The following is a 26,566-nucleotide window of genomic DNA, read 5'->3' on the forward strand; positions in this document are numbered from 1 at the left end:
GGAGTACAGCCGTCCGCCATCACTACATACAAGCTAGCATTAGCTAAAAACCACTGAGGGAGAGCGAGTGACAACAACATAACAGACATTCAGACCAACCTAATTTTTGAAGGGGAGGTTGCTGTGTTTCCCTGCCTCTTTCCTGGCGTAGAAAGCAAACTAGCAACTGCCTTGCATGTAGTCTTCAAGTCAACTTAGAAACGAAAGTCGTTCTAACTAATCATGTCCAACCTCAAAGGCGGCCCCAAGAAGGACACCAAGATGCGGATACGAGCCTTTCCTGTAAGTATTTTTCGGCTCTGTGAGCACCGAGATGCTAACTACGAGACTCGAGTACCGGGGATGACGGGTCTCTAAACTAGCCACTACCGGCTAGCTAGCCGCTCAAACTACAAATACATCTCATTGTCAAGTGAAAGGTGCTAATAGTGAAACCATTTTACCGAAGAACATAAGTCATTTGAGCAGTTTAGTTTATTTAACGTCTGCTAGCTCCCTGTCTTAGCAACAATATTGGCGTTGGGCATGAGCTAATGTTAGCAATTGTAACGTTAAGGAAACTTCCCCAGTGTCTTACTAGCAAATTGTAGCTAACGTTAGCTAAGCATCGTAGCAGGCCTAGTAATGCTGGCTAACTTGACGCTAGCTAAGTATCGGTCAGTAAGCGAGTATCATCACGCTATGGTAACGGCAGGCTCTTTGGGCTGGTGGTGTTCGTTGCACCACGCATTTGGCGTGGGCTGCTATAGGTGGCAACAACTGCATTATCATGCCTTCTTCAGAGCTAACGCTGCTTCAGCCTAACGAGAGACTCCAGTAAACATGGGTATGGTAACGTCAACTGGGCTAGTTAATGTTGTTGACGTCAACCAAGCAAGCTAACGTTACTGCTAATAACGTTACTACTGTCACACAACACATTCCCCAACATCTAATGATCACCGCACTGAATAATGCAATCACCCACTCAACTAGCATCTGTTATGACCGCAGTTGTCATGTTGTGAGAGGTGCAGTCTTGTTTAAGTTGCCAAAGTTAGCCCTTGGAACATCCTTACGTTCTATGTCGAGATTACTTAACACGGACTTCTTTTGCTTGTGTTGGATATCCACGGTTATGAGTGGGTGTTTAGCAGAATGAGTCAGTGAGCAGATGAGTGAGGGAACACGCAAATGTTGAGTTTAAATGCAAATGCAAAAGCAGCCCATTAGATCAGAATGTAGCCACTACTGGTTTCTCTCTGTCAATATAATAATAAACTTGAATTATGTCATTCCATTTCAAATATTTGTAGCTGGCACCGAGATATGCTGGTCTTGTGATCTGATAACTGACTAAAGGATTTCATTTTGTATTTGCGCAGGTCAGTGTAGCGTTATCCTTAAATAGATATTCATACAAAAGTTTTTGTGTACAGTTTCATCCTAATCATTAACCAGTGCATATGTTCTCCCAGATGTAAAACTCAGTTAAGCCAAATCCAACGAACTAGTCAAAACCGAATACCTTTTGTTTTTTTCAAGCAGTGGGCCGACATGGGGCTTTAACGCCTTCTCCATAGCTGCCCCCTCCCTCTGCAACTCTCTCCCCAAACAACCGAGAGTGCACCGACCTTTCCGTATTCAAGTCACTAATCAAAACCCACCTTTTCAGAACTACTTTTAATGTGTGACCAAAATTGTATGTCTTATGTTTTTAGTGTGTAGCTTTCTTTTTCACATTTGATGATACAATGAAAAGCACTATACAAATAAAATCTATTGTTATTACTAGTATATGAAGTAATGTGAAGCTAATAACATAATTAACAGCCTTTGTTATTACGTTTTTTATGACATGGCAGGCAAACTTCATTTAATCTGGATTAGTCATATGTGGCTAACGCCTGATCCAACTTTCCTCCTAGTCAGGTTCTTGTTTTGAGTTTAAGGAGTGTGTAAAGACCTAAAATAATACACTCTGCTTCTCTTTAGTGACATTTTATGAAATTGAAATCCATACAGCTTTTGGTGGATTTTTATTATGTGTACAGTTTTACACAAAATGATTAAGCTCCTATTGCAAATTAGGTTTATGAGGCGAAATGTACAAACTTTCAGATGCTTCAATGAACAACTAAAACAAGAATAATTTAAATAGCTCAAGACAACTAATACTAAAAGTGGTAGTAAAATCGCACTTTTATTGACTACTGCGGCCTCAAAATAACACATCCCCTTCATAACAAGACTCTTGTAGTTTGTAGAGCACCTTTTTGTTGTCATGACTTGAGGCAAACGTGATGCAGACACCAGGTTCTGACAGCATTCCTGGGGAATGGCTTGCAGCTAGCTAATATTATTCAAATCCCACCATACATTTTCTTCAAATCAGGCGAATGTGACGGTCACTCTAGAATCTTCTAGAACTTTTTCTGAAACCAAGCCTTAGTGGAGGTATGCTGGGGATCATTGTCTTGTTGGAAGGTTGAATGAGCCCCTAACTTGAGCTTTCGGATGTCCCTTATACTTGATTGAGATATATATTCCTCTTTCCTCTTTCTTTGCGATCAAACGTCACTGCCAGTTCACGTATTTGATGTGTTCTCTCTCAAGCTCAACTCAAGAGGCTCTCAATTTGTCACATCAGGTGTGCCTAAGACAACACCTAATTAAACACCTAAGTTAAATCATTTGCAGACTGCAGTAGTGTCGAGCGTGGGTCGTTTTGGGTTGGATTGTGAGACAATTTTTTCAAATTTGTTGTATTGAGCAAGATATGCCTATCTGCTCCCCGGGCGCCCTTATGGCAGCACACTACTCCCACTATGTGGAATGGGTTAAATAATGTAAAACCATTGGTTAAAAATACAATGTAAGTAACTTTGAATAAAAGCGTCAGGTGATATTGTGGTTTGAAATATATTTTGACTTTGACTTTCCGTCAGTTGAACACACCGAAGGTGGTCGCTGTTTGAGGGAATGTTTACAGAGAGGGTGTTTATGTCTTTGTTTACTGACTTTATTTACCTTTGTCAGTCCTTGACTGTATACTGGAGTCAAGCAGCACATGCGTTGTCTTGAGGATTGTAAAGCTTTCCATGCAGTGTGGTTGAGATGATGCCTCATTCTCCATAAGTGTCGGTCTTAAACACAATGTCTAATGCAGTTTTGCTTTCTGTTAAATAATGAGAGCCACAATTTTGCAACACTGGCAATGAAGCATTTTTTTAAGGCTTTTTCCAGCTTTCTCCTAGCTATTGCCTTATTTAATCAATTTCTGTCACATGGTTTATTTAAATGATATTTGTTGCTGCTGATATGACTAAACAAGTAAAAAATGGTAATTCAATCATGGCTTTCTGTCGATCAAAGCTGTTGTTTCTCTGCTGCTTCATTGAGATCCTTGATCCTTGAAAGCAGGCAAAATCATCAAGGCATGGATTGTATCACAGAGGGAATTGTAATGAAGCTTGTGTACATTTCTGTTACATCTAACTACTAAATCTTTACTGCGAAAGCAATCTATAAAACATCTGGGCTTTCAAGAAGTTACATCTTCCCTGTCCACACTGCAAAATAGAAACTAAGACTTAATGTGTCAGTTGTTTATGGTTATGCATGTTTTTGTATCGGACTAGTATTATCAATGCAGATCATATCTTGAAACTGCATTGTGCATATTGATCATTTTGCATTTCATTTTATTGCAAGGAATAATCCTTGACATAACTGTCGTCATCGGCCTACACCAGGTGGACATAATGAAAATGTCGCTTTCATCTTTCTATCCCTCCCAGATGACAATGGATGAGAAGTATGTGAACAACATCTGGGACCTGCTTAAGAATGCCATCCAGGAGATCCAGAGGAAGAACAACAGTGGACTAAGCTTTGAGGAGCTGTACAGGAACGCCTATACCATGGTGCTCCACAAGCACGGGGAGAAGCTCTACACGGGCCTTAGGGAGGTCGTCACAGAGCACCTCATCAACAAAGTGAGGAAAACATGTTCCTCTCAAAGGCTGTGGTTAATACCCCTAACCTCTTTTTAAAATCAGAGTATGAACTGATGCGCATCAATAACACCAGCATTAACTCAAAGTGGTTTGTTTATATTTTCAGGTACGGGAAGACGTCTTAAACTCTCTAAATAATAATTTCCTGCAAACATTGAATCAGGCGTGGAATGACCATCAGACTGCAATGGTTATGATCAGAGACATCCTCATGTACATGGTAAGTAAGCTGTTGTGCTTTCTTGTTATACTCTTCTTTTTTTGTTCCTTTTCCTAATGCAAGTGGATTATGGTGTGCTTTTGAAGAAATGGCCTTTTGTTCTCTACTGTGGCTACCTTTCACCTACATCCTATTCTGTAAAGTGCCGTTATATCTGTGGCTCTAACAATGAGCATCCTGTTGCTTTTATTTTTTGGGAAAACTGGCAGGACTAGTGACTACTGATTTAGTTAGTTAGCTGTGTTTGTGTGTCTGTCTGTGTGGTTGAGCGAATGAGATTGAGAATGTGCGAGCTCTCCGGGTCGACCCAAGTGTAGGCCAAACAATGGCACACGCAGTACCACCGGACCACACTGCTCTCCCAAGGTTCTTTTGTTTTGCATTCTCCATTTTCCTGTCCTGGCTTTACCCCGAAAGGTTTGCTTCATTGTGTTGAGGCAGACTCCTCCTGCTGACCTCTAGAGGAGAGCCAGACAGATGCAGCAAGTGTGACTTCTCTGTTCTCGCATGGTGTATTTACCTTTTTTGGAAGCTGCTCTGCCTCTGGTTAGGCCCCTGGGCATTAGTAGGGCGATGGGACTTTTTCCACGCGCTTTTCATTCATATTAAAGCTGAGCATACTCTTTATTTTATTTATTTATTCTTAATTTGTTGCACCTGTTACCTGTTAAATATACATTTAGCATGGTAATCTGCTGTAAGAAATGATAACTTATTCACTACTCGCATGTAGACAAGCAAGCCAAAACCCATCATTTCATAAAACGGTAACCACAAACAAAAACTAAGCTCTCATTTAAAAAAAAAAAAAAAAAACAAGGCTGCTAGTCAAATCAAATTTTACAGTTTTCAGGTGGAAACCTCCAATTTTCCAAACTCAAAACTTTCCCCATCAATATTTTCTCTACCTTGAAACTTGTTGTTACCTTCTGTTGAATGGGAATAACTCAGATGTCGATCACTCCTTTCTTCTGAGAAACAATTGGCCGTGTCAAATTAGCATCCTGGCTTTAGTGGCTTTATCAAACTTGTAATGAAAGGTCTGCTGGCATTGCCAGCCCCAATAAAAAGTTTGCATTTTGAATAACATTGAAGGTATTTTTCTTTTCTTGTACAAGACTGCATACAAAACACATACTTTCTTACAAACTTTAGACTTTTAAATCTAGCTTATTTTTACCTTTCTAAATCTTGAAGCATTCATATGTTTATATGAAGGTTGTTCAGTACTACCTTCCATATATGCTGTATTCAGGGTCTTTCTCGCCCCTCCAGGACCGGGTCTATGTGCAACAGAACAATGTGGAGAATGTCTACAACCTCGGCCTCATCATATTCAGAGACCAGGTGGTGCGCTACGGTTGCATCCGAGACCACCTACGTCAGACGCTACTGGACATGATCGCTCGTGAGAGGAAGGGAGAGGTTGTCGACCGGTATGCAGAAGTACTACTTCTCCACTAGATCTGAAGGACTCGTGTAACTTTAGCCCTGCCAGGATGCCCCATATTTGGGTTGAAATTAAACCTGTTTCCTTATGGCTTGACCTTATATCCTATGTTTCAGCTAACTTTCTATATTTTATCCTCCATTGCAGGGGCGCGATCAGAAACGCCTGCCAGATGCTGATGATTCTCGGCCTGGACGGCAGGTCTGTGTACGAGGAGGACTTCGAGGGTCCTTTCCTGGATATGTCGGCGGAGTTCTTCCAGGTACGTCTGTTGTCGGTTGTTGGTGGAGTCCTTCTTTCTTCTTTTTGTAATCACTGGAAATCTTTGTAACAAATAATAACATCATGATGTGCTCTTTCAGATGGAGAGCCAAAAGTTCCTAGCAGAAAACAGTGCCAGTGTCTACATTAAGAAGGTAGAGGCCAGAATCAACGAGGAGATAGAGCGGGTTATGCACTGCCTGGACAAATCTACAGAGGAGCCCATCGTCAAGGTGGTGGAAAGGGAGCTCATTTCTAAGCACATGAAGACCATTGTGGAGATGGAGAACTCTGGCCTTGTCCATATGCTCAAGAACGGCAAGACAGAAGGTCAAATTCTTCCCAATTTTATGTTTCCCTTTTAATTAATAATGATTTTGAACTGAGGGCTAAAGCATTTGCATTTATTTATTTTTAAAAGTTGTTTTACTCAGCCTTTCCTGTACCGTTTCTATTTGTTTTCTCAAAAGTTGTCACCCCCACCATGTCTCCCTCTTAGACCTGGCATGCATGTACAAGCTGTTCAGTCGGGTGCCAAATGGCCTGAAAACTATGTGCGAGTGCATGAGCTCTTACCTGAGGGAGCAAGGCAAAGCTCTAGTGTCAGAAGAAGGAGAGGGCAAGAACCCTGTTGACTATATCCAGGTATGCAGTGAGTCCAAAATCACGCCCATGTCTCCACATATCGGCGAGTCCGACTTGCATGCATTGTTATTATATCTCCTTTTTAATTGCCTCACCAACAGGGCCTGCTAGACCTGAAGACCCGGTTTGATCGATTCCTCCTCGAGTCCTTCAACAATGACAGACTTTTCAAACAAACCATAGCAGGAGACTTTGAGTATTTCCTCAACCTCAACTCCCGCTCACCAGAGTACCTTTCACTCTTTATTGATGACAAGCTCAAGAAGGGTGTCAAAGGGGTGTGTATCTTCTTGAATTTGTGTTGAATTTGCATTGCTTATACTTCTACATCCGCAAGCAATTCCTCATTCGTTTTCTCCCTGTCGCGTTTGACCAGCTGACAGAACAGGAGGTGGAGTCCATCCTTGACAAGGCCATGGTGTTGTTCCGGTTTATGCAAGAGAAGGATGTGTTTGAAAGGTACTACAAGCAACATCTGGGCCGCAGGCTCCTCAGCAACAAGAGTGTCTCCGACGACTCAGAGAAGAACATGATCTCCAAGCTCAAGGTAAGCGGGACGCTTCGCTAACGGAAGCACTAAAAGTGCACATCCGATGTAGTGCTCGTTCTCCTGTGCCGTCGCCCTTCACTCGACCCGAGGCCCCGTCAGCAGTTTTGACTCGCTGTTGTGTCTTTGTGCTTTGCAGACAGAATGTGGCTGTCAGTTCACCTCAAAACTGGAAGGAATGTTCAGAGACATGAGCATATCCAACACCACCATGGATGAGTTCAGGCAACACATACAAACCACGTCGGTAAGACAAAACGGTCATTATTCTAAACGAGGCATTCTTTGATCACTCATCTCATAATGAGAAAGACGACTAAATCCCAGAATTAGAAGTGAGTCTTCAATCAGTGGAACGTCAGAAGGTTGTCCACCTGTTATTGAGATCTAATAATGGATAAGTCATGTTACGTCAATGGGTTTTAAGAGAGGTTCCTGAAATATGTATCTCTTTCAGGCATCTCTAAGCGGTGTGGACCTCACAGTAAGAGTTCTAACGACTGGCTACTGGCCTACACAGTCGGCAACACCTAAATGCACCATCCCCCCCTCCCCCAGACATGCCTTTGAAGTCTTTAGAAGGTGATGCTCTTTAATTCTCCAAAAATGTTTTTTTCTGAACAAAGGGAGGCTGTGTGGCTTCTAAACATCTTGGCTTTTTCTTTTTGCAGGTTTTACCTCGCTAAGCACAGTGGTAGGCAGCTAACACTGCAACATCATATGGGCGGAGCAGACCTAAACGCAACCTTCTACGGCACTATTAAAAAGGTTGAGGAAAAATGCCATATGTCTTTTTTTTCATTATGAACCACAGGAATTGAGAATCAGTGGCTTTGTTGCATCCAGCTCAGTTTGGAAGGTAAATTTGCCTTCCCCTCTACTTGGTCTGCAGGAAGATGGCTCAGAGGTGGGCGTAGGCGGTGCGCAGGTGACTGGCTCAAACACCCGGAAGCACATTCTGCAGGTCTCCACTTTCCAGATGACCATCCTCATGCTCTTCAACAACAGAGAAAAGTGCACATTCGAGGTGGGGACACGGGAAGCACGGCGGCTTTCATGATCTCGCCCTTCGGTAAAATCTTTTTGACAGATGAGGACAGAATTCTTACAATATGCTTTGTCCCTTTTTTTCTAAAGGAGATCCAGCAGGAAACGGATATTCCTGAACGGGAGTTAGTGCGAGCGCTGCAGTCTTTGGCCTGCGGGAAGCCAACGCAGAGAGTTCTCACCAAGGAGCCCAAGTCCAAGGAAATCGAGAGCGGCCACGTGTTTACAGTTAACGATCAGTTTACTTCCAAACTGCACAGAGTTAAAATACAGACAGGTGGGCAAAGTTTGTATACAGCACGTACTATCAGTACTAGAACATGTCTCGTTTCTGTGCATCCATTATATTTTATTTTTGCTACATACACATTTAGCATTATGTGTATCTGTACATATTATATTACATCCTCTGTTACTCATCCCTCAAAAGTACACAGACATCAAGCTGGGATGTAGTCCTTTATGCTCATATAGTAACGTTACCTATTCAGATTTTTGTCCCTGAGCCTCATCTTGTCCCTGTCTCCTTCCTTCCTAGTTGCTGCTAAACAAGGGGAGTCGGACCCCGAACGGAAAGAGACGCGGCAGAAAGTGGATGATGACAGGAAGCATGAGATCGAGGCAGCCATTGTCCGAATCATGAAGTCTAGGAAGAAGATGCAGCACAATGTCCTTGTGGCTGAGGTAAGGAACCCTTTTTATTTTTTTAGGAACGGATCGCAATTTGAAGCGAGTCATTTCTCATCTTCTTTATATTGGCAGATACATGTAATTGGAAGGAAAAGGCTTGTTTTCTTACATGTTGTGACTCTGTCTTCAGGTGACTCAGCAGCTGCGGGCACGTTTTCTCCCGAGCCCTGTCGTAATTAAAAAGCGCATAGAAGGACTAATAGAAAGAGAATACTTGGCAAGGACGCCAGAAGATCGCAAAGTATACACCTACGTTGCATAGACGATGGACTGTGGCTGAGAGGAGGAAGACTCTGGGGTGGGGGGAGGGGGGGGGGAGAAGGGATTTGTTTGTTTTCTTTGGACTGTTGTTACGCATGGACTGGAAGTTTCTTTTAAAGACAAATGCTGGGAACCTGATTCATCCTCCCTTAAAAAAACACAGTTAAAGAACTTAAATGGGAATAAAATGTCGGCGCAGAAATAAATCCATTGAAACTTGTAGATTTTAAAATCAGGCCCAGTCTTCCTATTCCCTCAGTTTTAACGTGGATGGATCCGGCTTCAAGCTTTTCACTGTTTTACCCTTGTAGAGATCAAACTTGCAAAGAATCCCTTGGGAAAAATGTGAATGCACCACATTATTTTTTGTTTCAATACTGTATAAAAATAATAAAATTATTAAAAACAGCAAGTGTGGATTGTTACAAAATAAAAAATGAGTATTGTTGCTCTGTAGTTTTTCACAATAAGTCTCATCTGCTCTGCTACATTTTACTTTCCTACATTTTCTTAATTATTAACCTTTTTTTCTTTTATTGATTTGAACTTGCATGGGAGCAGATGACTAATGTGGGAAATTACATCTATTGGACTTTTCAATGAGTAACCGTTTCAAAGGTGTGGGGAGCGGAGCGGGGAATATCATACTGAGCACATAAACCAGCAGTTCTTGCTTCATCTAAATAACAGTAAAAACTAGTTCTGTCTTCAGACCATTAGTTTGTGACACTTACTGATGACATCACAGATCGCTCTGCTACCTCCAAGACGCGCTCCTAAACATATGGCAGTGTGCAATCAGCATGCAGCATGCCGCCTTCAAGAGGCAAAAAAGACATACAATTTTATTTGTGAAATTGATCTTGCTGCATCGAATGCTTTATTGGGTCACTTCACCTGGTGTATCAGACTATTGAGACACCACGTTTTGAGTGTAAGTTCGGGCCAAAGTCTCCAGCTGAGTCATGAAACCCTGAACTTCTTCAGCAGAACTCTGAGTCCAGGCCAGAGGCAGGTGGGCTGGAACAGGCGTACGATCTGCAACACAAAACAGCCCGTCAGAAGATGGCAGAAGAAAAGAAAGGAGCGTCTGAATATCACGGCCCCCTTCACCTTGAAAGAACTGTCCGCTGCGCATTCTGCCCGCAGCTTTGGACAGCGCCAACCACACAACGGTGTCGGCTCCCTGCTCCACGCTGCGCAGCCTGTCTCCCATCATCTGGTGGAACTGAGGCATTGATGTGGAAACAGCTGGACACGAGGGGGGAGAAAATAAAAAGGGGCTGGTCCGTGGGTACGTGTATCTTAGTTTAAGTGTTTAAGGGTAAGGCATTACTAATTCTAAACTTTTAATCTTTTCAACTTTAATTGATTTTAAAAAATGGGGAAAACTCAAAATTCTAAACTGATCTATATACTTAATCTTCATATGTCCTCTGACTCACACATTCACACTAGGGGGCGTTATTTACTGTGTAGCGATGCCTTCGATCAGATTATTACTCGTATGTCGACATCAGCAGCATATGAAGGACAAGACAGCTGTGCGGGCATTTATGTGATTTTTCTGACCAGCACCAATAAGTCTTTGGGCCATTTGTGTGAGCTGCCTGTCAGTACCTGGAGTGTCTGCCCACCCAGGATGCATTGAAGAAAATTGAACGCCTAGGTTGGCTTTGGCCCACTGCTGTGTCAGCACCACCTGCTGTCTCTGAGGAGAAACACCACATGGTTAGAGACATAACCGACATGTATCCACTACCACTGCAGTCAATGCATGTTGCGCTGCTATTTCATCCGTTTTCAACCACATCACGTAGACATGTCCGAACAGCGCGAGGCGCAAAACGTTACTAAACGAGGAGAAGTACGCCGCGCACGTGGGCCTACTTGTTTCGTAACCCGGGATTATGTTCTCTTCCCCCACCTTGTTCTGGGCGTACACCATGACGCCATCAAAGTCGCCCTTCTCTGACTGCAAGTCATCGACTCGGAGTTTCTGGACCAGCATGCCTCCTGAGGACACAGTGATCTAAGAGGCAGGGAGAAAAGAGGCGCAGTGTGCTAAGACCACAGCCACTACGGCGCGGACAAAAGTGCCATTATGCTGTCCGCATGATGCAGAGGGGCACTTTGTGTGCGTGTGTGTGTGTGTGTTTTCATACCACCCTTGGGTCCCGGCTCATCTGTAGAAGTGGTATGAGAGTCTCCGTGAGGATGTACACCCCTGAAGAGATGGAGAAGAGGCAAACTTAGAACTGTGCTGTAAAACCGCAGCGGTCAGCCTTCTTTGAACCATCAGAATGAAGGAGCACCCAGAGTGTTGGTGGCAAAGTTCTTCTCCAGGCCGTCAGCATTCAGCTCCCTCTTGTTCACCATGCAGCCTGCGTTATTGATCTGTCATGACAGAAATGATACAGAAGTCGGATAAAACAGCCACATCAGAATCGATTCATATTTGGACACATTTGGGGGATGAGGATTAAAAGGAGACTGGTGGCACGTACCAACACGTTCAAGGCTGGATACTCCGTCTTGAAGGCCTCGGCGAACTCCCAGACCTTCTGTGTCTCTGACAGGTCCACAATGTGGACGTGCACCTCCTAGAATGACCAGAGAAGCATCAGTCTGTTGCTACCTTCGTCCCGTTTAGTGTTTGGCATGTTTGAACACTCACCGGGTTGCCTGTCTCACTGACAATGTCCAACTTGGCCTCTTCTGCTTTATCTTTGTTCCTACAAACCATGTGGACGGTCCCACCTGGAAACAAAGTAGCAAAAGTTGAACTTGTGTCAATATGGAAAAGGCAGAGACACCACTTGGTCAGCGCTGTACCTTTCTTGGCTATAGCCATGGCTGTTGCCCGGCCAATTCCACTGTTGGCCCCGGTGATCATAAAAGACCTTCCGACCACGGACACGTCCAGGTCTTGGGGCTCAAAGTCTCTAAAGGCCGCCTCATATCCTTTTCTGAAGGCACGTGGGAGAAAACCGTATGAGCAGATTGAAGCTTCAGAAGAGTCAGGTGATTTCATCCTCAACGCACACCAGCTGTCAATGGAACTATTGTGATTGTGTATAAAGGCCAGTTTGTGTAGCGATGTGTGGCATACGGGCATCAGACCGTTGATATTCCCCGTGTTTAGCAGCCTTTAGTCTTAAAAGAATGACACTAAATACATTATGAAAGAGAAATGCATTTCGAATCTGGACAACCAAGAAATCAGAACTCACAAATAGGATTATACAGTGCACACAGACTCACAAGGCATCATTTGCCAAATATTTTGACTTACTGTACTCTTAAAGAAAATGACTCAGTGTGATGACTGACCTGGTATATTGGTGGATTCCGTTCAAAAACCAGACGGCATTTCGGTACAGAGACATGTTACCAAATGAATAATAATCCCAGGACTGTTCCAGTTTGGCGGCTCCTTGTCAGCCGCGGTGACGGATCGGTGTCACATGAAGCAGGCGGACGGAAAGGGAGCGCTCGATGCTCTCCGCCGACTCCGCGCGGAAAACAACACCGAGACACCCACCGCTCAACAAAGTCCGCTCATAATACTTTTATCAGCTCATTCATGAAAATAACATATAAGACCTATTTGAGAGGTTGTCATGGGCTGCACCTCTGCAACACAAATCCACAATAACCAATCGAGATGGGTGTGAGCGGCAGTGACGCGACCACGAGGGCGGAGTTACAGCCAACTTTCACGCCGCTCGGAGTGCACCAGACAGAGATGTGTTCAGCCGGACCAGCCGACCCTTTGTAAGGGTTAAAGTTACTTTAAAAAAAAAAACAACTAAAAAAACTTTTGATAGCATTTACAGCTCTTGTCGTGTCGTCAAAATGGTAAGTACGTGTTGGTTTATTTGTTCCGCGCGTGACGTTGTCGAAAGCCGCCAGGCTGCTGTTCACCTGTTGCACCTGTCGTCGCTGTCAGGTAGCTGAAGCACGGAAATACACGTTAACACCTCCGCGCCTCCTTCCTCACACACACCGAGGCCTGTTTGCGCCTACTTACTGGGACGCCACACAGGAGCCGTTTTCTTTCTAGGTTTTCTATCGTTAGTATTCAGCAGTGTGGCTTTAAAAGCGGAAGTAAGGTGAACGTGTCGCCTCAGTCAAACAGGTTTGCTCGCTTTGCGTCGGGTGCTGCCCCGGCGGCGCTTCAACGCTCTCCACGTTTGATTTGCCTTTTGGGTTGAGGCAGAGGCCACGCGCCTGGAAAGAAACACTAACGTTGGCCTGCTGTTTTTCTAGAAGGTTTTAAAATGTCTGTATTGTTCCCTTTGCAGTTTAAACCCGCTCCTTCGCTTTGGTGAAACCAAGTGAACATTTTTCTAAAAGGTGGCTAAACATTTTCCCACCGCAGGACGGTGCTTTTCTGGGTTAAGATTGCACAATCTTAGTTTAGAAACGACGCCTGCACTTCTCAGTTATTTAAGTATCATCCTTTTATGCCTGCATCACAAAAACACCCCACATCTTTTTCCCCATTGATGATTTCCAAAAAAAAAAAAAAACTCAAACTACTTCCTTCGGCAACAATGAGAGGAAGACTCATTGTGTCAGCGTGTTTCCGATAGAAATAGGGTAACGTTAAGGTCCATTTCTACACATAGGTCATGTCAAATGACCCGGAAGCTCATTCTGTAAACATCCGAAACCCTCTCTTGAAAAACACACTTTTTCAATTGCTGGCTGACCTTCGCATTTCTGCCTGTGGAGCTTTTCCTCCCCCTCTGGTGAAGTGTTTGTTCAGTGGAGTTACTCTTTAATGAGCCGTGGCATCAGCAAACTAGTCCTTTGACCCTTTCTCGGTGTGTTAGCAGGTTTGTTAATAATGTCCTCTGCCTCACCGATTCCCCTCTGACCCCCGCTCTCTGTGCCTGTGCTGTGCAGATGCGATTCCTGCTCCTCTTCAGTCGCCAGGGGAAGCTGCGCCTGCAGAAGTGGTTCACGCCCATGTCCGAACGTGAGAAGAAGAAGATCATCAGGGACATGACCACAATGGTGTTGGCACGGCAACCGCGCTCCTGTAACTTCCTGCACTGGAAAGATCTGAAGGTTATTTACAAGAGGTGGGTCTGTTCAAATAACTTTATCTGCTTCTGAAGCAGCGGCCTTTTCTTCTCTTCTCGTAACACCTGCCATATATTTAATCTAGAACTATTTTATTTTATACTTGCTGGAAATCCTCACTGTGTCACTGTTTCCTCAGGTATGCAAGCTTGTATTTCTGCTTGGCCATAGAGAACCAGGAGAATGAGCTGATCGCCCTGGAGGTTATTCATCGCTATGTGGAGCTGCTGGACAAATACTTTGGCAATGTATTTCTTTGTCTTGACCTCTTTTGATTAAATATGCAGCTATAGCCTAAAGTGTCACTGTGGAAATGTGATTGTTAGCTTTAATAGAGGAAAGTTCGTAAATACCGAATCAAAACGTCTGTTTCAAAGTAAAAATTGTAAGTAACTTCATTATATCCTTTACTGTTTTGTGACATTGCCTCCTCCCAGGTGTGCGAGCTGGACATAATCTTTAACTTTGAGAAGGCCTATTTTATCCTGGATGAGTTTCTAATTGGAGGGGAAATACAAGAAACCTCGAAACAAATGGTGAATCGCTCCATTGAAGCCTCAGACATGTTACAGGAGGTGAGATGCGCCGGCACACACTCTTATACACAAGACGTGGCTTGCATCTGTGGTGTGAGCATGTAACATCTGTTACATCTGGCATGGCTCGACATGAAAAAACTGATGTAAAAATGAAATTAGTGTTTATTGCATCTTAAAAGAAGATGCGCTGTGGGATATCGAGACATATCCAGATGTCTGAAATTGGTTCTTTATAACACTTCTCATGAATCAAGCTCCAGGATGGGAACGTGTGTGCGTGCGTGCGTGTGCGTGTGTGTGTGTGTGTGTGTGTGTGTGTGTGTGTGCGCAAGCAGTGTCAGAATGAGTTCCATTAACAGCGGTGCTGAGTCCCTGGCGTGCCTTTCTTTCTCATAGCTTTTAGACTCGTGGATATTGGCTCCTTTTTGCATAGCTTTGAGTTTGTGCTGCTGATTTCCCCCTCTGTGTGTGTGTTAGTGTGCATCTCTCTCTCTCTCTCTCTCTCTGCCATGTTATTGCAAGTGAGAGACAGATTTCCCTGGAATGCTGGGTAGGTTTAGTGTCTGGCTGAATCTCCCCCCCCCCCCCCCCCCCTCCCTGTAGGTTCATGGCTCCGCGTGGTACAGTAGTTAACTGGGTGTGTTGTTCTGTGCTTCTGAGTTGGGTGACTAACACTATTAAATCAAGAGTTGGATTATGTGCAGCGTAGGCTCCCATTCATTTTGACCATTATCGCTTCAGGATGACATCAGTGAGTGGTATGAGGTGGAGCTGTTTGGATGACCTTGAATATGGACAGAAAGGTTAGATATTCTGCTTGTGTTAGTTGGTGTGTTCAGCACTTGCCACCAGGAGATAGCTGTGTGCCTGTGAATATTCATTGTATTGTAATGCCTTTTTTAATTATTTTTTTTTACAAGCCATAGAACGTGATTTTAAAACTAAACTCTTTGTGTTTTTCTCTAGACCATGGAGGAGTATATGAGCAAGCCTGCTTTTTAACCTGGGACGCAAAGGACACAAAAGGCTGATTCTATTGAACAGATGAAACCAGACGTCATGTCCTCTCACCTTCTGCTTGAAGCTTCACTGCATTGTAACTACATTTGAGAGTACGATTAATAGTTGTTCAGTAGTTCGCTTGATTGAAGGAAGCCGGAAGGTTGTGATTGCCTTTATTGAAATGTAAATGATTAGGAATATGATTTGGGATGTATTTTGGGTTCATAAATGTGTTGTGTTTGTATTTAAATCATGTATTAATATATATTGTATTGAATGATTTTATTCCGAAAACACTGATGTTAATCTGCAACTTAGTTAATATGTCAAAAGCATTTGGACCAATTAGTGTGAGACAATGTTTTTAAGCTGTGTAGCTTCTTTAACAAGTGTGGGACCATTAGTCTTTGCTGTTGAGGGTATGAATATCTCTATTATTTATCACGTGCAATTCATGAAGTTGTGATTAAAATTTGTATTTTGATAAAGATTTTCCCATGTGTGTTTGAATTTTACCAAACCTAGAAGAAATTAGTGTTTAGGATCAACATAATTTTAAATAACATTTTCACCCAGCTTCCTCTTACTAAACTATGTATGGTGTATTTTTAATAAGGCAACACAACTCAGCAAGAAGGAAAAATAATACAGCTGATTCTTTATTCGTCTGTGATTCATCACACATTATTGAACATGTACAAAATGGTTTAAAAATGAGCATACATAGCACAAACCACTGGTAGGCCAACAATACAGAGCTTCGCAGTATGAAAGGGTTGGAAGGCAGGCAACGGTCTGATAATTTAGAATTGGAAATAGTTATCCATTATCATCACACGAAATCTACTAACCCTGAATATATCACGAGTCACAACAACACTCGCTCTCAGCCCAGCACGCTGCCCTAATGAAAAATTCCCATAATGTTTCTATGTTCCCCTGTCAGGACACTTTCTACTTGTGTTTTAGAGGCCCAGTCAGCATTATGCTAAATAATTACAGGTATATTCACATAAGTAATTAAATAGTTTGAAATGGATGAAAAATAAGTATTTTTTACACTACTCAGTTGATTATGATTTAAAATAGGCCCGTTTACAAACACAATAAACCTAACCAAACTTTTGACAACATCACCAAACTTTAATATCTTGGATTTCAGAGTGAATTGATATTAGTTGATGTGTACTACTATGCCTAATTGGCTATTTGAGAGTGTTAACACGTTGAAATTATAAGTGTTTTGAGAATATATTCTTTACTCATTTATGTACGGATTGCACCTTTTAATCTCCTCCGGTATTACTATAATCTCTATAATGTTTTTGCAGCAAGTAGGGACTAGTGTATTTAATGTGTTGGATGTATTCGATTGCCATAGTTCATTTTCGTAAGGGTGATATTAGTTATACCAGCTATAGTTCATATAATATAAATTTGTAAACTAGATCACGTCCACCAAACTGTATTTTCGAGACAGTATAAATACTATATACATGGTTGCGTGCGTCTTGGGGGCCACCAGGCTACATCCCGGCCACCTTTTTGTCACGGCGCTCCTCCGCTTCATTCGCGGTCTCTGGAGCCGAGGTCTTGGCCGTCATCTCCTCCTCTTCCCCCTCCATCTCCGCGGGCTCCATTTTCTCCTCTGTGGCCTCCTCGGTCTCCCTCTTGGCTATTGGCCTCTTTTCGGTGTCCGCTTGACCCAGGTAGTCTTTCATTGCCCGCTCGTACAGCTCGTAGGGGAACTGCCCCTTCAGTTGGGCCTGGGTGTCCCTTTTGGTGATGGTGTTGGGGTACTCTGTGAGGATCTTGGCCGCCAGGTAGGTGGTCACCTCGTCTTCCACGTCGCCATCTTCTTCTTCGTCATCACCAGCGACATCGGCCCCGCGTTTCAACGGCATTTTGTTGAGCTCGGACAGAAAGAGGTTCTCCCTGCGGCCGGAGGAGGCGGGAGGTTTGACCGGTCCGGGGTTCGGAACGGGGAGTCTGTCCGTGGAGGGAGAGGTCTTCGCGGGTCTCTGCACCACGGGGTACTGGTTGCTGATAGTCTCCACTCCGATGATGTCTAGAAAGTCCTCCCTGTCCATGTCCTCGGGGACGGGCTTGCTCTTCGCCGGCAACCTGTGGCTGTAGTACCTGATCTTTGGGGTCTGCCCGGCCGGGTAGCGGGCCGCCGGGGCTTGGGGTTCGCGGTGGAACTTCCTGAGCTCCTCGGTGAGCAGCATGTCGATGAGGTCCTGTGGAGGGACGTGGAGCTTCAGGGACAGCTGCAGCAATTCCCTCAGTGTCCGAGGATCGACGATGGAGGGGCGGATCAGCCTCTTCCTCTGATCCCCGGTCTTATCCCTGCGCTGCGTCTGGTCGCTCATCTCCAAGACCTTCAACAGGTAGTAATCTACCAGTTTAGTGTCGTCTTCCGCCTCCTCTGGGTTCTGTCCAGCACGGCGTTGCTTTTCCCCCCTCTCCGCTTCCCCCTGCTCCCCGAGCGCCCTTTCCATTTCTTCGTGGCTCCCGTTGACCATTTCCTCCGTCTCCTCCCTCTCCTCCACGGGGACCCACTCCTCTCCGCCGGCCACATCCTCGTAAGCCGGACTCCTCAGGTTGAACCCGTCCTCTTCCTCGTCATCATCGTCCCCGAACACGTCTCTCTTCTGGCCGGATAGACCGGGCATCCTCCCGAGCTCCTCGAAGATGGACCGTAAATTGGCGAGGCTCTGAGGTGTGTACTGCTCATCCAGGTCCTCCGTGGCCCGCTTGGAAGCGTCTGTGTTCTCCTCGTCCTCAAACATCAGCGGGTATTTCTTGTGGGGTCTGGGGAAATTACCGTATTCGGACTGTGTGCCCGCGGGGACTTCGGTCTCTTTGGTGCGGTGCCTGTGCGTGCGGCGGTCGTTCCTGGGCGCCGAAACGGGGCTGGGGTTCGCGTCCTTCCCGCTCCGATCCTGGAGGGACTGGAGCATGGCTTTCATCAGCTGCTCGGCGGTAACGTCCTGCCTCGGCATGCCGGGGGCTGGCTGGCGGTCCCCGGGACTCTGCTCTTGCTGCGTGGCGAGCTGAAGCAGGACCCTGAACTTGTCCACTTCGTCGTAATCCACGGGTTCGGGTCTGCCCCCGTTCCGCTGCTTCAAGCTCTCGATGTACTCCAAGGCTTTGATCATGTCGGAGCTGGGCGGATAGGCAGCCGGCTGCCCCTCGCTCTGCCCGCCGCGGAGCCTGTAGTGGCGGGGAAGAGACGCAGCCCGCACGGTGCATCCATGGAGGAGGAAGGCGAGTAGCACCACGGCTCCCCCCACGGGCAACTTTTGGTGGAAATGCAGCATTATAGGCAATGTATTACCTGCAAACCGAAAGAGCATACGATGTTAGGGAAGGGATGGGCGATTTCTACGTTTCTAGCAGAACGTTTGAAGCAACGTGCAAAAACGTGTGAGTCTGTTTTCATCCGTGAAATGTAATCCGGGGAGTTACGCTCGGCGAATTGAATGATGATACCGTGCGTGAGGAGATGCATTCACATCACTGGATGAGTCATTCCCCGCGTTGTTATGGGCAACCTGAACATCCGATTTTCCTCACAAACAATCTTAAAAAATAGAATAACACCCCATTTTCGTTTCTCTTTTTCCTCACTACAGCAACAACACATTTTAATCCGGAATTGTTCAGAATGCTTATTTTATCACATTGGTAGCCGACATCAGCGACAAGCGCGAATGGAACAATTGTCTTTCAAACCTCGAAAACCGGATAAACATTTGAACTCAAATATAATGAAAACATATAAAAACTGTTTCTTACCTTTGGCAAAAAAAGCTCAGGCAGCAGGGAAGGTGTATGGCATCTCCCGTGAAACGGTTCTGTTCTCTACTGTTTTCAGCACTTGGACAGCTCCCCTCGTTATATGAGGCAACACCTGACCACCGCGTCATCACACAACACACGCAATAGCCGGTCCTCAGAAGTCCATATAAATGATTCAGGATTGCATTAAAACTAGTTTTCTGCTGTCTGTGATGTTTCACACCACTACTCTAAAAGCTATAGTGACTCAAAATATATCTAATTCTGGGAGCAGATGTATACAGGAAACCTGCTGATGTGTTTGTGTAATTGCTAATTCATACACACATTTACAATTTTTTTCTAAAATCTACAAAATAACATGTAAAGGTTCCTGTGTAAACTTAAGCATTTAAGTCACAAATAAAAATGATCTACACTTGTAACATAGATTACTTTTCATCCTGACTTTTTGGTCTTTTGTTATTAAACCTGCAGTTTTACCATCATTGCCTCCGTCATCTTGGCAAGTGAGGAGTTAACCCCTCTAACGATGACTCACACTCTAAAACCACCGCGCCGTTGCTGTCGCAGTTGCTCCCTCCCTCCCTTCTTCCCTTCCCCTCCTCCTCCTCCCCCTTTCTGACAGAGACGTTGATAAACACCCTCTTTGTTGGTGTGGGGCCGAAGCGGCCTTCCGTGGGTCAATTAGAATGAAACAGAAAAAAAGGTTGCGGATACCAAACATGTAAGGATTGTTTAAACGGTATATATATATATATATATATATATATATATATATATATATATATATATATATATATATATAACAATTATAATATCAGAAATTGTGGAACAACAAAACAAATCTCACCATGATAAAGGTATGACTCAACCCCATTTCCTCACCATATCCCTCTCTCGAGGACCTTTCTGTGGTGCAACACAAAAGAGATAAAGCTGAATTGGCTTGTGAAGGGCTTGTCGTAAAGGCATCGTTTAAGCTTTACAGTCTGATGGGACCTCTGCTCAGGTTGAGTGTAGGTGGAGCTTTCATGGGAATTTATGAGGACACAAAAATAACAATTCAGTACACATTACTTCTAGCAGAAGCAAACAGTGGAAATGTTTAGAAGTAAGGGCGTCGATTGTAGGTAAAGGCTATTGCTCTTCTTTTACTTTGTTCATTCTGTACACATGTAGTGTATCCCGGTAGACGGATCCCTCCTCTGCCGCTTTCCCTAAGGTTTCTTCCCTCTTTTTTCCAAATCAAAAGGTTTTCTGTGCAGGTCTCAGGGTTTTGGAACAGAGGATAAAACGAATCAAATTAATTGAATTGAAGCCAAGCAAATGGCCAGTCAGTTCATGCTGCATCATCTCACGTCTCCTCTGTACCCTCTAAAGTGATTCCAACTATTGCGCTCAATGCTCATTGCCCTATGACACCTTTTACCCCCCCCCCCCTCCCATCTCCCCAAACTCCATTTTCATTGCACATCTAATGGAATTTACTGTGTGTCTTATCTTTTCTATGTTGCAATCCCATCATGCCTATTAGTTAAAGGAAGAAAAATAGATGTGGCCACTCAATTTTTTCCTCTCCAACCTCGTTGCCAGGCACTCGCTGTGTCAGACAACGACGTTGGAGGTCCTTTTTAGTTAAAAGTGCCGTCATCTGCCTGCTTTCCAGGAACGAAGAGCCGCAGAGACACATCCATCTGAAGAGCTACTGATGCGTACGCAGCCTTGTTTAAGCCCCCCAGTGTGTGCACAAAGAAAAAATGTGAACCGAAATTGAAAAAGGTGGTGGAAAAAGAGGCGTGGTGTTGTTTGTCGGACATGTTCTATAATCGCAGAGCATCACTGCTCTGACATCTCATCTCTCCTCCACCCTGACGGACGACATCGACTCTAGCGGTCACGATAGCCCAGTAGTATAAATCACGTAAAGGTTACTTTCCCTTGCATGTCCATTAAGAGATGGATTATAGAATATGCTCATCGTCTGCAATCAATTGAACTGCAAATGAACAAGTGCACAATATAAAAATTCATTTTTATTTTTCAGCTTATTTGATATTCAGGTAACTGAACTATGAAAACATCCGACTTCTTGGAATGATTACGATGAATGTAATGAGCTCAGGAGCCCTTTAACATTAGTTCAGAGGACAAGTGCAGAAAGAGACACAATGGTTTTTTGTTGTTGTGTGTCAGAAATGCTTTCTTTTTCACTGCTAAAAATAACTTGTCATGTGGTTATTGTGACGTGTTTGAGCAAGTGATTCAACACCACAACAAACAGATATCCCTCTAGACGGAAATGGTATTTCTTCAGCCTTAACGCCAATGTTATGTCTGGGGAATGGGTCGGTTTTTTATTAAGTAAAGCACCAGCACAGTAATATAAGAACAGTGTGTGGGTAAAAGACCCTCATTTCAGATCCTATGTAACAATAGCAGAAAAATGTGCTTGGAGAATCATGGTTAAAGTACTTGTTCTGAAGAAAAGGGACCTGGTCTATTGTTATGTATACATTGTTATATTTTCTTACATCATAAGACCATTGATAACGGCTCCTCAATGCACAAGTAACAAGTTCATCATATGCTCTGTTTATAAAATCGTATCTGAAGAGAAACTTTCAAATAAATGTGGAGAGGAAAAGTTCAGCATTTACCCACTAAACATTTGAGGAGTACACGTATGAAGTAGCGTGATATGGAAACGTTGACCTTAATAATTAATTAGATTGATTACATTAAAAGTCAATCAAGGGATCCATCATTGTGTGGAGCTTCAACATATTTGTATATCTGAATGTCTGTTCATCTGTTGATCTTTTTGTCATCTGGTATTGTGAAAGTAACATCAACCCTCTGGGCACTATGACGATCTATGGATCATGTGTTTATAAAACTGGAATCAAGCAGGTTTTTGGTTCTGATTCCTCTGTGCGCCTTATGATGTGCTGTCTCTGTTCACAGTTACACACAGACCCGCCCAGTTAATTCAGAGATATAAAACAGGAGTAAAATGTCTAGTGATTGGTACAGCTACATCCTATTATCTCTCTCTCTCTTTTCTCTATTGATTAATGACAATTACAGCAGGAAAGAAGGAAAATCTGAGTAATTAGATGAGTCCAGAGCCACTCTTACTCACTTCCGTGGTTTCCTGGCGTACGTTACTTTATTTAACTCTCTCTCTTCCTCTCCAAAGAAGCTTTATTGGTAGATTAATTGCATTATTACAACTATTACAGTTTGTACTCTCTCCTTTTGTTGGTTACATAGTGGTATTGTATATGGAACTTACTGGGAATGGTTTGAACACATTCTGCCAGATCCATATTGGCCATTTTCATTTCACTGTCGTTCTCCCTCTTGCCAGAAAAAAACACATTGTACAATATTCCAGGGTCTAAACCCACAGCTGACCATTGGGGACCCAGCTGCTGTTTGTCCACGTGTCCGTCAAAGCTGCGGAGCGAGGATGATGTCAGCTCGACAGCGGCTTGTGTGCGTCACTATGGCACAAAAATCACACGGGCATGTGTTCATTTGCATGTTCTCACAACTAACTAGCAAAACAAAAAAAAACATGCACACAGGCTTAAAAAGCTGCATCTCGGGTCCTTTTGATCTTCTGAATGTGTTCAGAATCTGGCTTTGACACCATATCAGCTCGAGGGCTTACTATTCAACCAGCCAATGTTAAAGATCCAGAAAGACATTCAACACCGGATTTTTGCAACATTCAAATGGGATAAACTTGTAAAAAGGCACGACGATCGTCATGAAAGAAGGAGCGAGGCGTCAGGGCCACGGTCGGCCCTTCTTTCGCTTCGTTTTGTTTTCCTCTCCCTCCTCCTCAGCTCTTCACCCCCCATCACCCCTTCATGAGGCGGGGAGAGAATGGCACGCCGGTTGTCATGGCTCACCTTCTTTTCAACCGACATCTCCATGGTGACGCTGCCTCAAAGCCTTTGCTCTGCTTCTATCATGTCTTCCCACAGGTTGGTATCTACCTCCCCTCCTCCATTAGTCGATTCCTTTCCAAAGATGGACATCTTCTCAGTGGCTTGCATTCATTACGTCTCCCCCTGTACCCATCCAGGTTATCTCACTCCTTGTACCAATTAATGTGGTCAATGAGTGGTCCTTGTCTTCAGGAGGCAGGTGGTTTCAGCCAGGAACATAGTTGGGCTGATTAGGTGTCCAGTATGGAGCCGAATTAGGTAAAGAAAGGTGCTGTCTGGAACGGCATGAATGTGGAGATTTGAACTTTTGAAGATTTGTGCATATCCTTTTTTTAAAAGACACATGTCCAGGAAAACATTGCAGGATTATGTTTCATATCTCTATGCAGCAGACTACTCATATTTTTTATTGAAACGTGTGGCTTTTAGAGTTCAATGAGAGGATTGATTGAACAGTGTCACATGAAAGCATGGTATCTATCTTCTCATTTAAACGGGCAAGAAAGATAACTCTTTTAACTCCTTTGAATTCATATTTTTGAGAAGAAGAAAAAGAAAGTATCCTTTATTAATGCCTGTGGGAAAATGATTGTCTGCATTTAACCCATCCCACAGAGAGCAGTTTGGGGTTAGGTGTCTTGCTCAGGGAAACCGACACTGGCATTTAAATTCATTGGATTAGCCTGTAATAGGAAATAAGGAGAAAAAAGCTGGGAATTTACCCAGACGACCTCTTAAAGCCTCTTCATATCTATCTATATATATATTAGGGCCGGGACTCGATTGAAAATATTGAGAATATATATATATATGAGAATCTATGAGAATTGAGGTTGGATTCAAAAGCATCAACAGGTGTGTGGTGGAACAGTGCAGAGAGATAGCAGGAAGGCTGAAGTGTGGAGGATCCTCAGTTCAAACCTGCTCTCTCAGAAGGAGGGTTTGGTTGCAGTCAGGGCTTCAAACTGTAAACTTTGAAACAGTTTTGAGGTTTAGTAAACAATCCCAAGGTCTAATATGAGAAACGGACACAATGAGGCATGTGCTTGAATAGTACTAGGGAACAACTGCTGAGGAGCTACTGTCATTACTCTATAGGTTGTGGGTTCAAGCCCAGTCTTTGGTTTGAGCCTTTAGCTTTACTTCAGGTTTGAGTAGCAATCTCAAGGTTAAATACAACAAACAAAGGGTTTGTTAGTGTGTGGTGAATTAGCACATCGGAAGAGCTGCTGACATAAGCCTGCACTGCATTTGAAGGTTGTGGGTTCAAGCCCAGATGTGGAAATAGCATTTAAAAAGAGTTTTGAGGTTTAACTCACATGCTCAAGGTTAAATAGGAGAATCAAAGTTGCCAAAATGTGACCAGGACTGGTAGTGTAGGGGTACAAGAAGGAGCCGAAAGCCTCTGTAAGCGCCGCCAGTGGGTTCAGATCCCGCTCCTGCCAAGTCTTGAGCGCACTACCGCGGAGGTAGTTGTGGGGGCATTGTCCCCACTGGTTGTTTCAGAGAAGTGTACCCTGGGGGTTATGCAGAAACACAAGGCGCGTTCACTTGAGTTATGATGAAGAATCTTTTGGATGATGAATTGACTAAATTTGATGTTAATTGCTAATTAAGCTTTTATCACTTATTAGCCATGCTACATAGCCTATAGGGTTCCACCTTTTTGACGGGAGAGAAGGCCGGATGAGTCAGTAAAGATGAGCAGATGTGTCTCATTCAGTGGTCACACTGACATGAAACTTATTACAGCCTCTGAGGGCATTTTTCAAGACAATCACATGTTTGTCTACTTCAACCTTAAACTGACACTCTGGCACAGGGTGTAGATTTGTTTACCCTTTTTAGTGCATCCACCCTCCAATTGTCTGTTACATTCAAATTCATCTCACTTGTGCCTTTACCAATGCAGGAAGGATGAATAGCATGGTTGATCCTCCAAGATGCACCAATCCGTCTCTGGGGCAATATCCCATTATGATTTTTTATAAATGTCAGTTACCCAAAACTAAAAAAGGATTTAGGAAGAGCCACCATGTCCCTTGAGGGTTGAACCCAGATAAGGTTTAAAGTACAGAAATTTGGGGCATTTGGCATTAGTGAGACGGACGTGTAGGTTGCTCCATCTAAGATCATTCTAGTCATGTCATGGGAAAAAGATATTGTGAAAAAAGTCAAAATATGTAGGGTCAAAAAAGAAAAGATTTTTTTTAAATAATAGGTAAAAAATTATTATAAAAAAATATATGTAAGGTCAATATATATATAATATAATATATATATTATTAGGGCTGGGACTCGATTAAAAATATTAATCTAATTAATTAGAGGCGTTGTAATTAATTAATCAAAATTAATCGCATTTTAATTGAATAAATATTTGACCTGAGAACAGTGAGAAGTAATTTTTTTTCGCATGGATTTTTATTTTTGTTCAACCAATTCCAGCAGACAAGTGTAGCAATAGCATATTTAGAAATATAGTACTTTCAGAAATTCAGGTAGCCTATAGGTAAGTACACCTTCTGAAAACTATGTTTTTTTAAGTAGACCAATACTTTCAAGTACATTCAGAACATTGGTTATTTTTTCAGACGTGGACTTAGTTACCCTGGTCCTTAAACCAGTCATCTGGTGCAGTGTGGGTTGGGTGTGGGTCCTAACGTCCACGCTAGCTGCTAATTGTTTTGCGTGGAGGTGATACTTGAGGCTCGATGCGAATTCCTTGTTGCACAGCTTGCACACAACCACGCTCTTATCGACGCTTCCATCCGTGTGTTTATTATAATAAAATGTCCCATTCACGGGGCCAACCGACACGGTCTCGTCAGCGTCTTCGTTCATGTTCACTGTGGTTTGTTGTTGTCTGAAGTCATGAACGCTAGTTGGCAGAGGTGGGACAAAGTCATTGTTATGCAAGTCACAAGTAAGTCTCAAGTCGTTGCCCTCGAGTCCCGAGTCAAGTCGAGTCAAAGATGAGGCAAGTCCCAAATCGAGTCAAAAGTCAAAGCCAACAAGTCTCAAGTCTCATTTTAGTTTCGAGTTA

General features: G+C 43.6%; 4 protein-coding genes across 7 annotated transcripts; 2 read left to right on the forward strand and 2 right to left on the reverse strand.

Annotated features, from left to right (window-relative positions):
• The first annotated feature begins 23 nt into the window (after positions 1–23).
• LOC119209075 (cullin-3-like) lies at positions 24–9,527 on the forward strand. Its single transcript, XM_037458016.2, has 16 exons — positions 24–282; positions 3,780–3,977; positions 4,105–4,218; positions 5,494–5,654; positions 5,816–5,930; positions 6,031–6,259; positions 6,429–6,574; positions 6,676–6,852; positions 6,951–7,121; positions 7,261–7,368; positions 7,579–7,703; positions 7,793–7,889; positions 8,014–8,148; positions 8,259–8,445; positions 8,707–8,852; positions 8,989–9,527. The coding sequence occupies exons 1-16, from the start codon at positions 223–225 to the stop codon at positions 9,118–9,120; spliced, it is 2,301 nt and encodes a 766-aa protein (XP_037313913.1). The 5' UTR covers positions 24–222; the 3' UTR covers positions 9,121–9,527.
• A 137-nt stretch (positions 9,528–9,664) lies between these two features.
• LOC119209079 (dehydrogenase/reductase SDR family member 12) lies at positions 9,665–12,840 on the reverse strand. Its single transcript, XM_037458054.2, has 10 exons — positions 12,453–12,840; positions 11,955–12,088; positions 11,797–11,879; positions 11,627–11,722; positions 11,435–11,516; positions 11,285–11,346; positions 11,047–11,151; positions 10,740–10,830; positions 10,233–10,370; positions 9,665–10,157 (listed from the first exon to the last, which is right to left on the reverse strand). Exons 1-10 carry the CDS (start codon positions 12,506–12,508, stop codon positions 10,030–10,032), a joined length of 975 nt encoding a protein of 324 aa, XP_037313951.1. The 5' UTR covers positions 12,509–12,840; the 3' UTR covers positions 9,665–10,029.
• ap1s3b (adaptor related protein complex 1 subunit sigma 3b) lies at positions 12,788–16,242 on the forward strand. 4 transcript variants are annotated; one of them, XM_037458056.2, is made up of 6 exons: positions 12,788–12,896; positions 14,034–14,212; positions 14,353–14,461; positions 14,651–14,788; positions 15,494–15,555; positions 15,719–16,242. In XM_037458056.2, the coding sequence occupies exons 2-5, from the start codon at positions 14,034–14,036 to the stop codon at positions 15,533–15,535; spliced, it is 468 nt and encodes a 155-aa protein (XP_037313953.1). In that variant the 5' UTR covers positions 12,788–12,896; the 3' UTR covers positions 15,536–15,555; positions 15,719–16,242. The 4 variants fall into 4 exon arrangements, with proteins under 4 accessions (XP_037313953.1, XP_037313955.1, XP_037313952.1 ...); XM_037458055.2 differs by having other exon boundaries at positions 12,854–12,980; XM_037458057.2 differs by lacking the exon at positions 12,788–12,896 and adding an exon at positions 12,996–13,951.
• A 158-nt stretch (positions 16,243–16,400) lies between these two features.
• Positions 16,401–19,681, reverse strand: LOC119209076 (secretogranin-2b). Its single transcript, XM_037458017.2, has 2 exons — positions 19,556–19,681; positions 16,401–19,094 (listed from the first exon to the last, which is right to left on the reverse strand). Exon 2 carries the CDS (start codon positions 19,075–19,077, stop codon positions 17,281–17,283), a length of 1,797 nt encoding a protein of 598 aa, XP_037313914.2. The 5' UTR covers positions 19,078–19,094; positions 19,556–19,681; the 3' UTR covers positions 16,401–17,280.
• Positions 19,682–26,566: the final 6,885 nt, after the last annotated feature.

The sequence above is a fragment of the Pungitius pungitius genome, chromosome 15 (genome assembly GCF_949316345.1).
Source record: "Pungitius pungitius chromosome 15, fPunPun2.1, whole genome shotgun sequence".
NCBI lineage: Eukaryota > Metazoa > Chordata > Actinopteri > Perciformes > Gasterosteidae > Pungitius > Pungitius pungitius.

Excerpts from the sequence above, each read along its gene's own strand:
- LOC119209076 (XM_037458017.2), bottom strand. The coding sequence starts at position 19,077 with ATGCTGCATTTCCACCAAAAGTTGCCCGTGGGGGGAGCCGTGGTGCTA.
- LOC119209075 (XM_037458016.2), top strand. The coding sequence starts at position 223 with ATGTCCAACCTCAAAGGCGGCCCCAAGAAGGACACCAAGATGCGGATA. Across the intron at positions 5,655-5,815 it reads AAGGGAGAGGTTGTCGACCG|GGGCGCGATCAGAAACGCCT; the intron begins GTATGCAGAAGT and ends CCTCCATTGCAG. Across the intron at positions 7,122-7,260 it reads ACATGATCTCCAAGCTCAAG|ACAGAATGTGGCTGTCAGTT; the intron begins GTAAGCGGGACG and ends TGTGCTTTGCAG.
- ap1s3b (XM_037458055.2), top strand. Across the intron at positions 14,462-14,650 it reads TGGACAAATACTTTGGCAAT|GTGTGCGAGCTGGACATAAT; the intron begins GTATTTCTTTGT and ends GCCTCCTCCCAG. Across the intron at positions 14,789-15,493 it reads CCTCAGACATGTTACAGGAG|GATGACATCAGTGAGTGGTA; the intron begins GTGAGATGCGCC and ends TTATCGCTTCAG.
- LOC119209079 (XM_037458054.2), bottom strand. The coding sequence starts at position 12,508 with ATGTCTCTGTACCGAAATGCCGTCTGGTTTTTGAACGGAATCCACCAA. Across the intron at positions 11,152-11,284 it reads TGAGCCGGGACCCAAGGGTG|ATCACTGTGTCCTCAGGAGG; the intron begins GTATGAAAACAC and ends CCTGCCTCTTAG. Across the intron at positions 10,831-11,046 it reads TGGTGTACGCCCAGAACAAG|AGACAGCAGGTGGTGCTGAC; the intron begins GTGGGGGAAGAG and ends GTTTCTCCTCAG.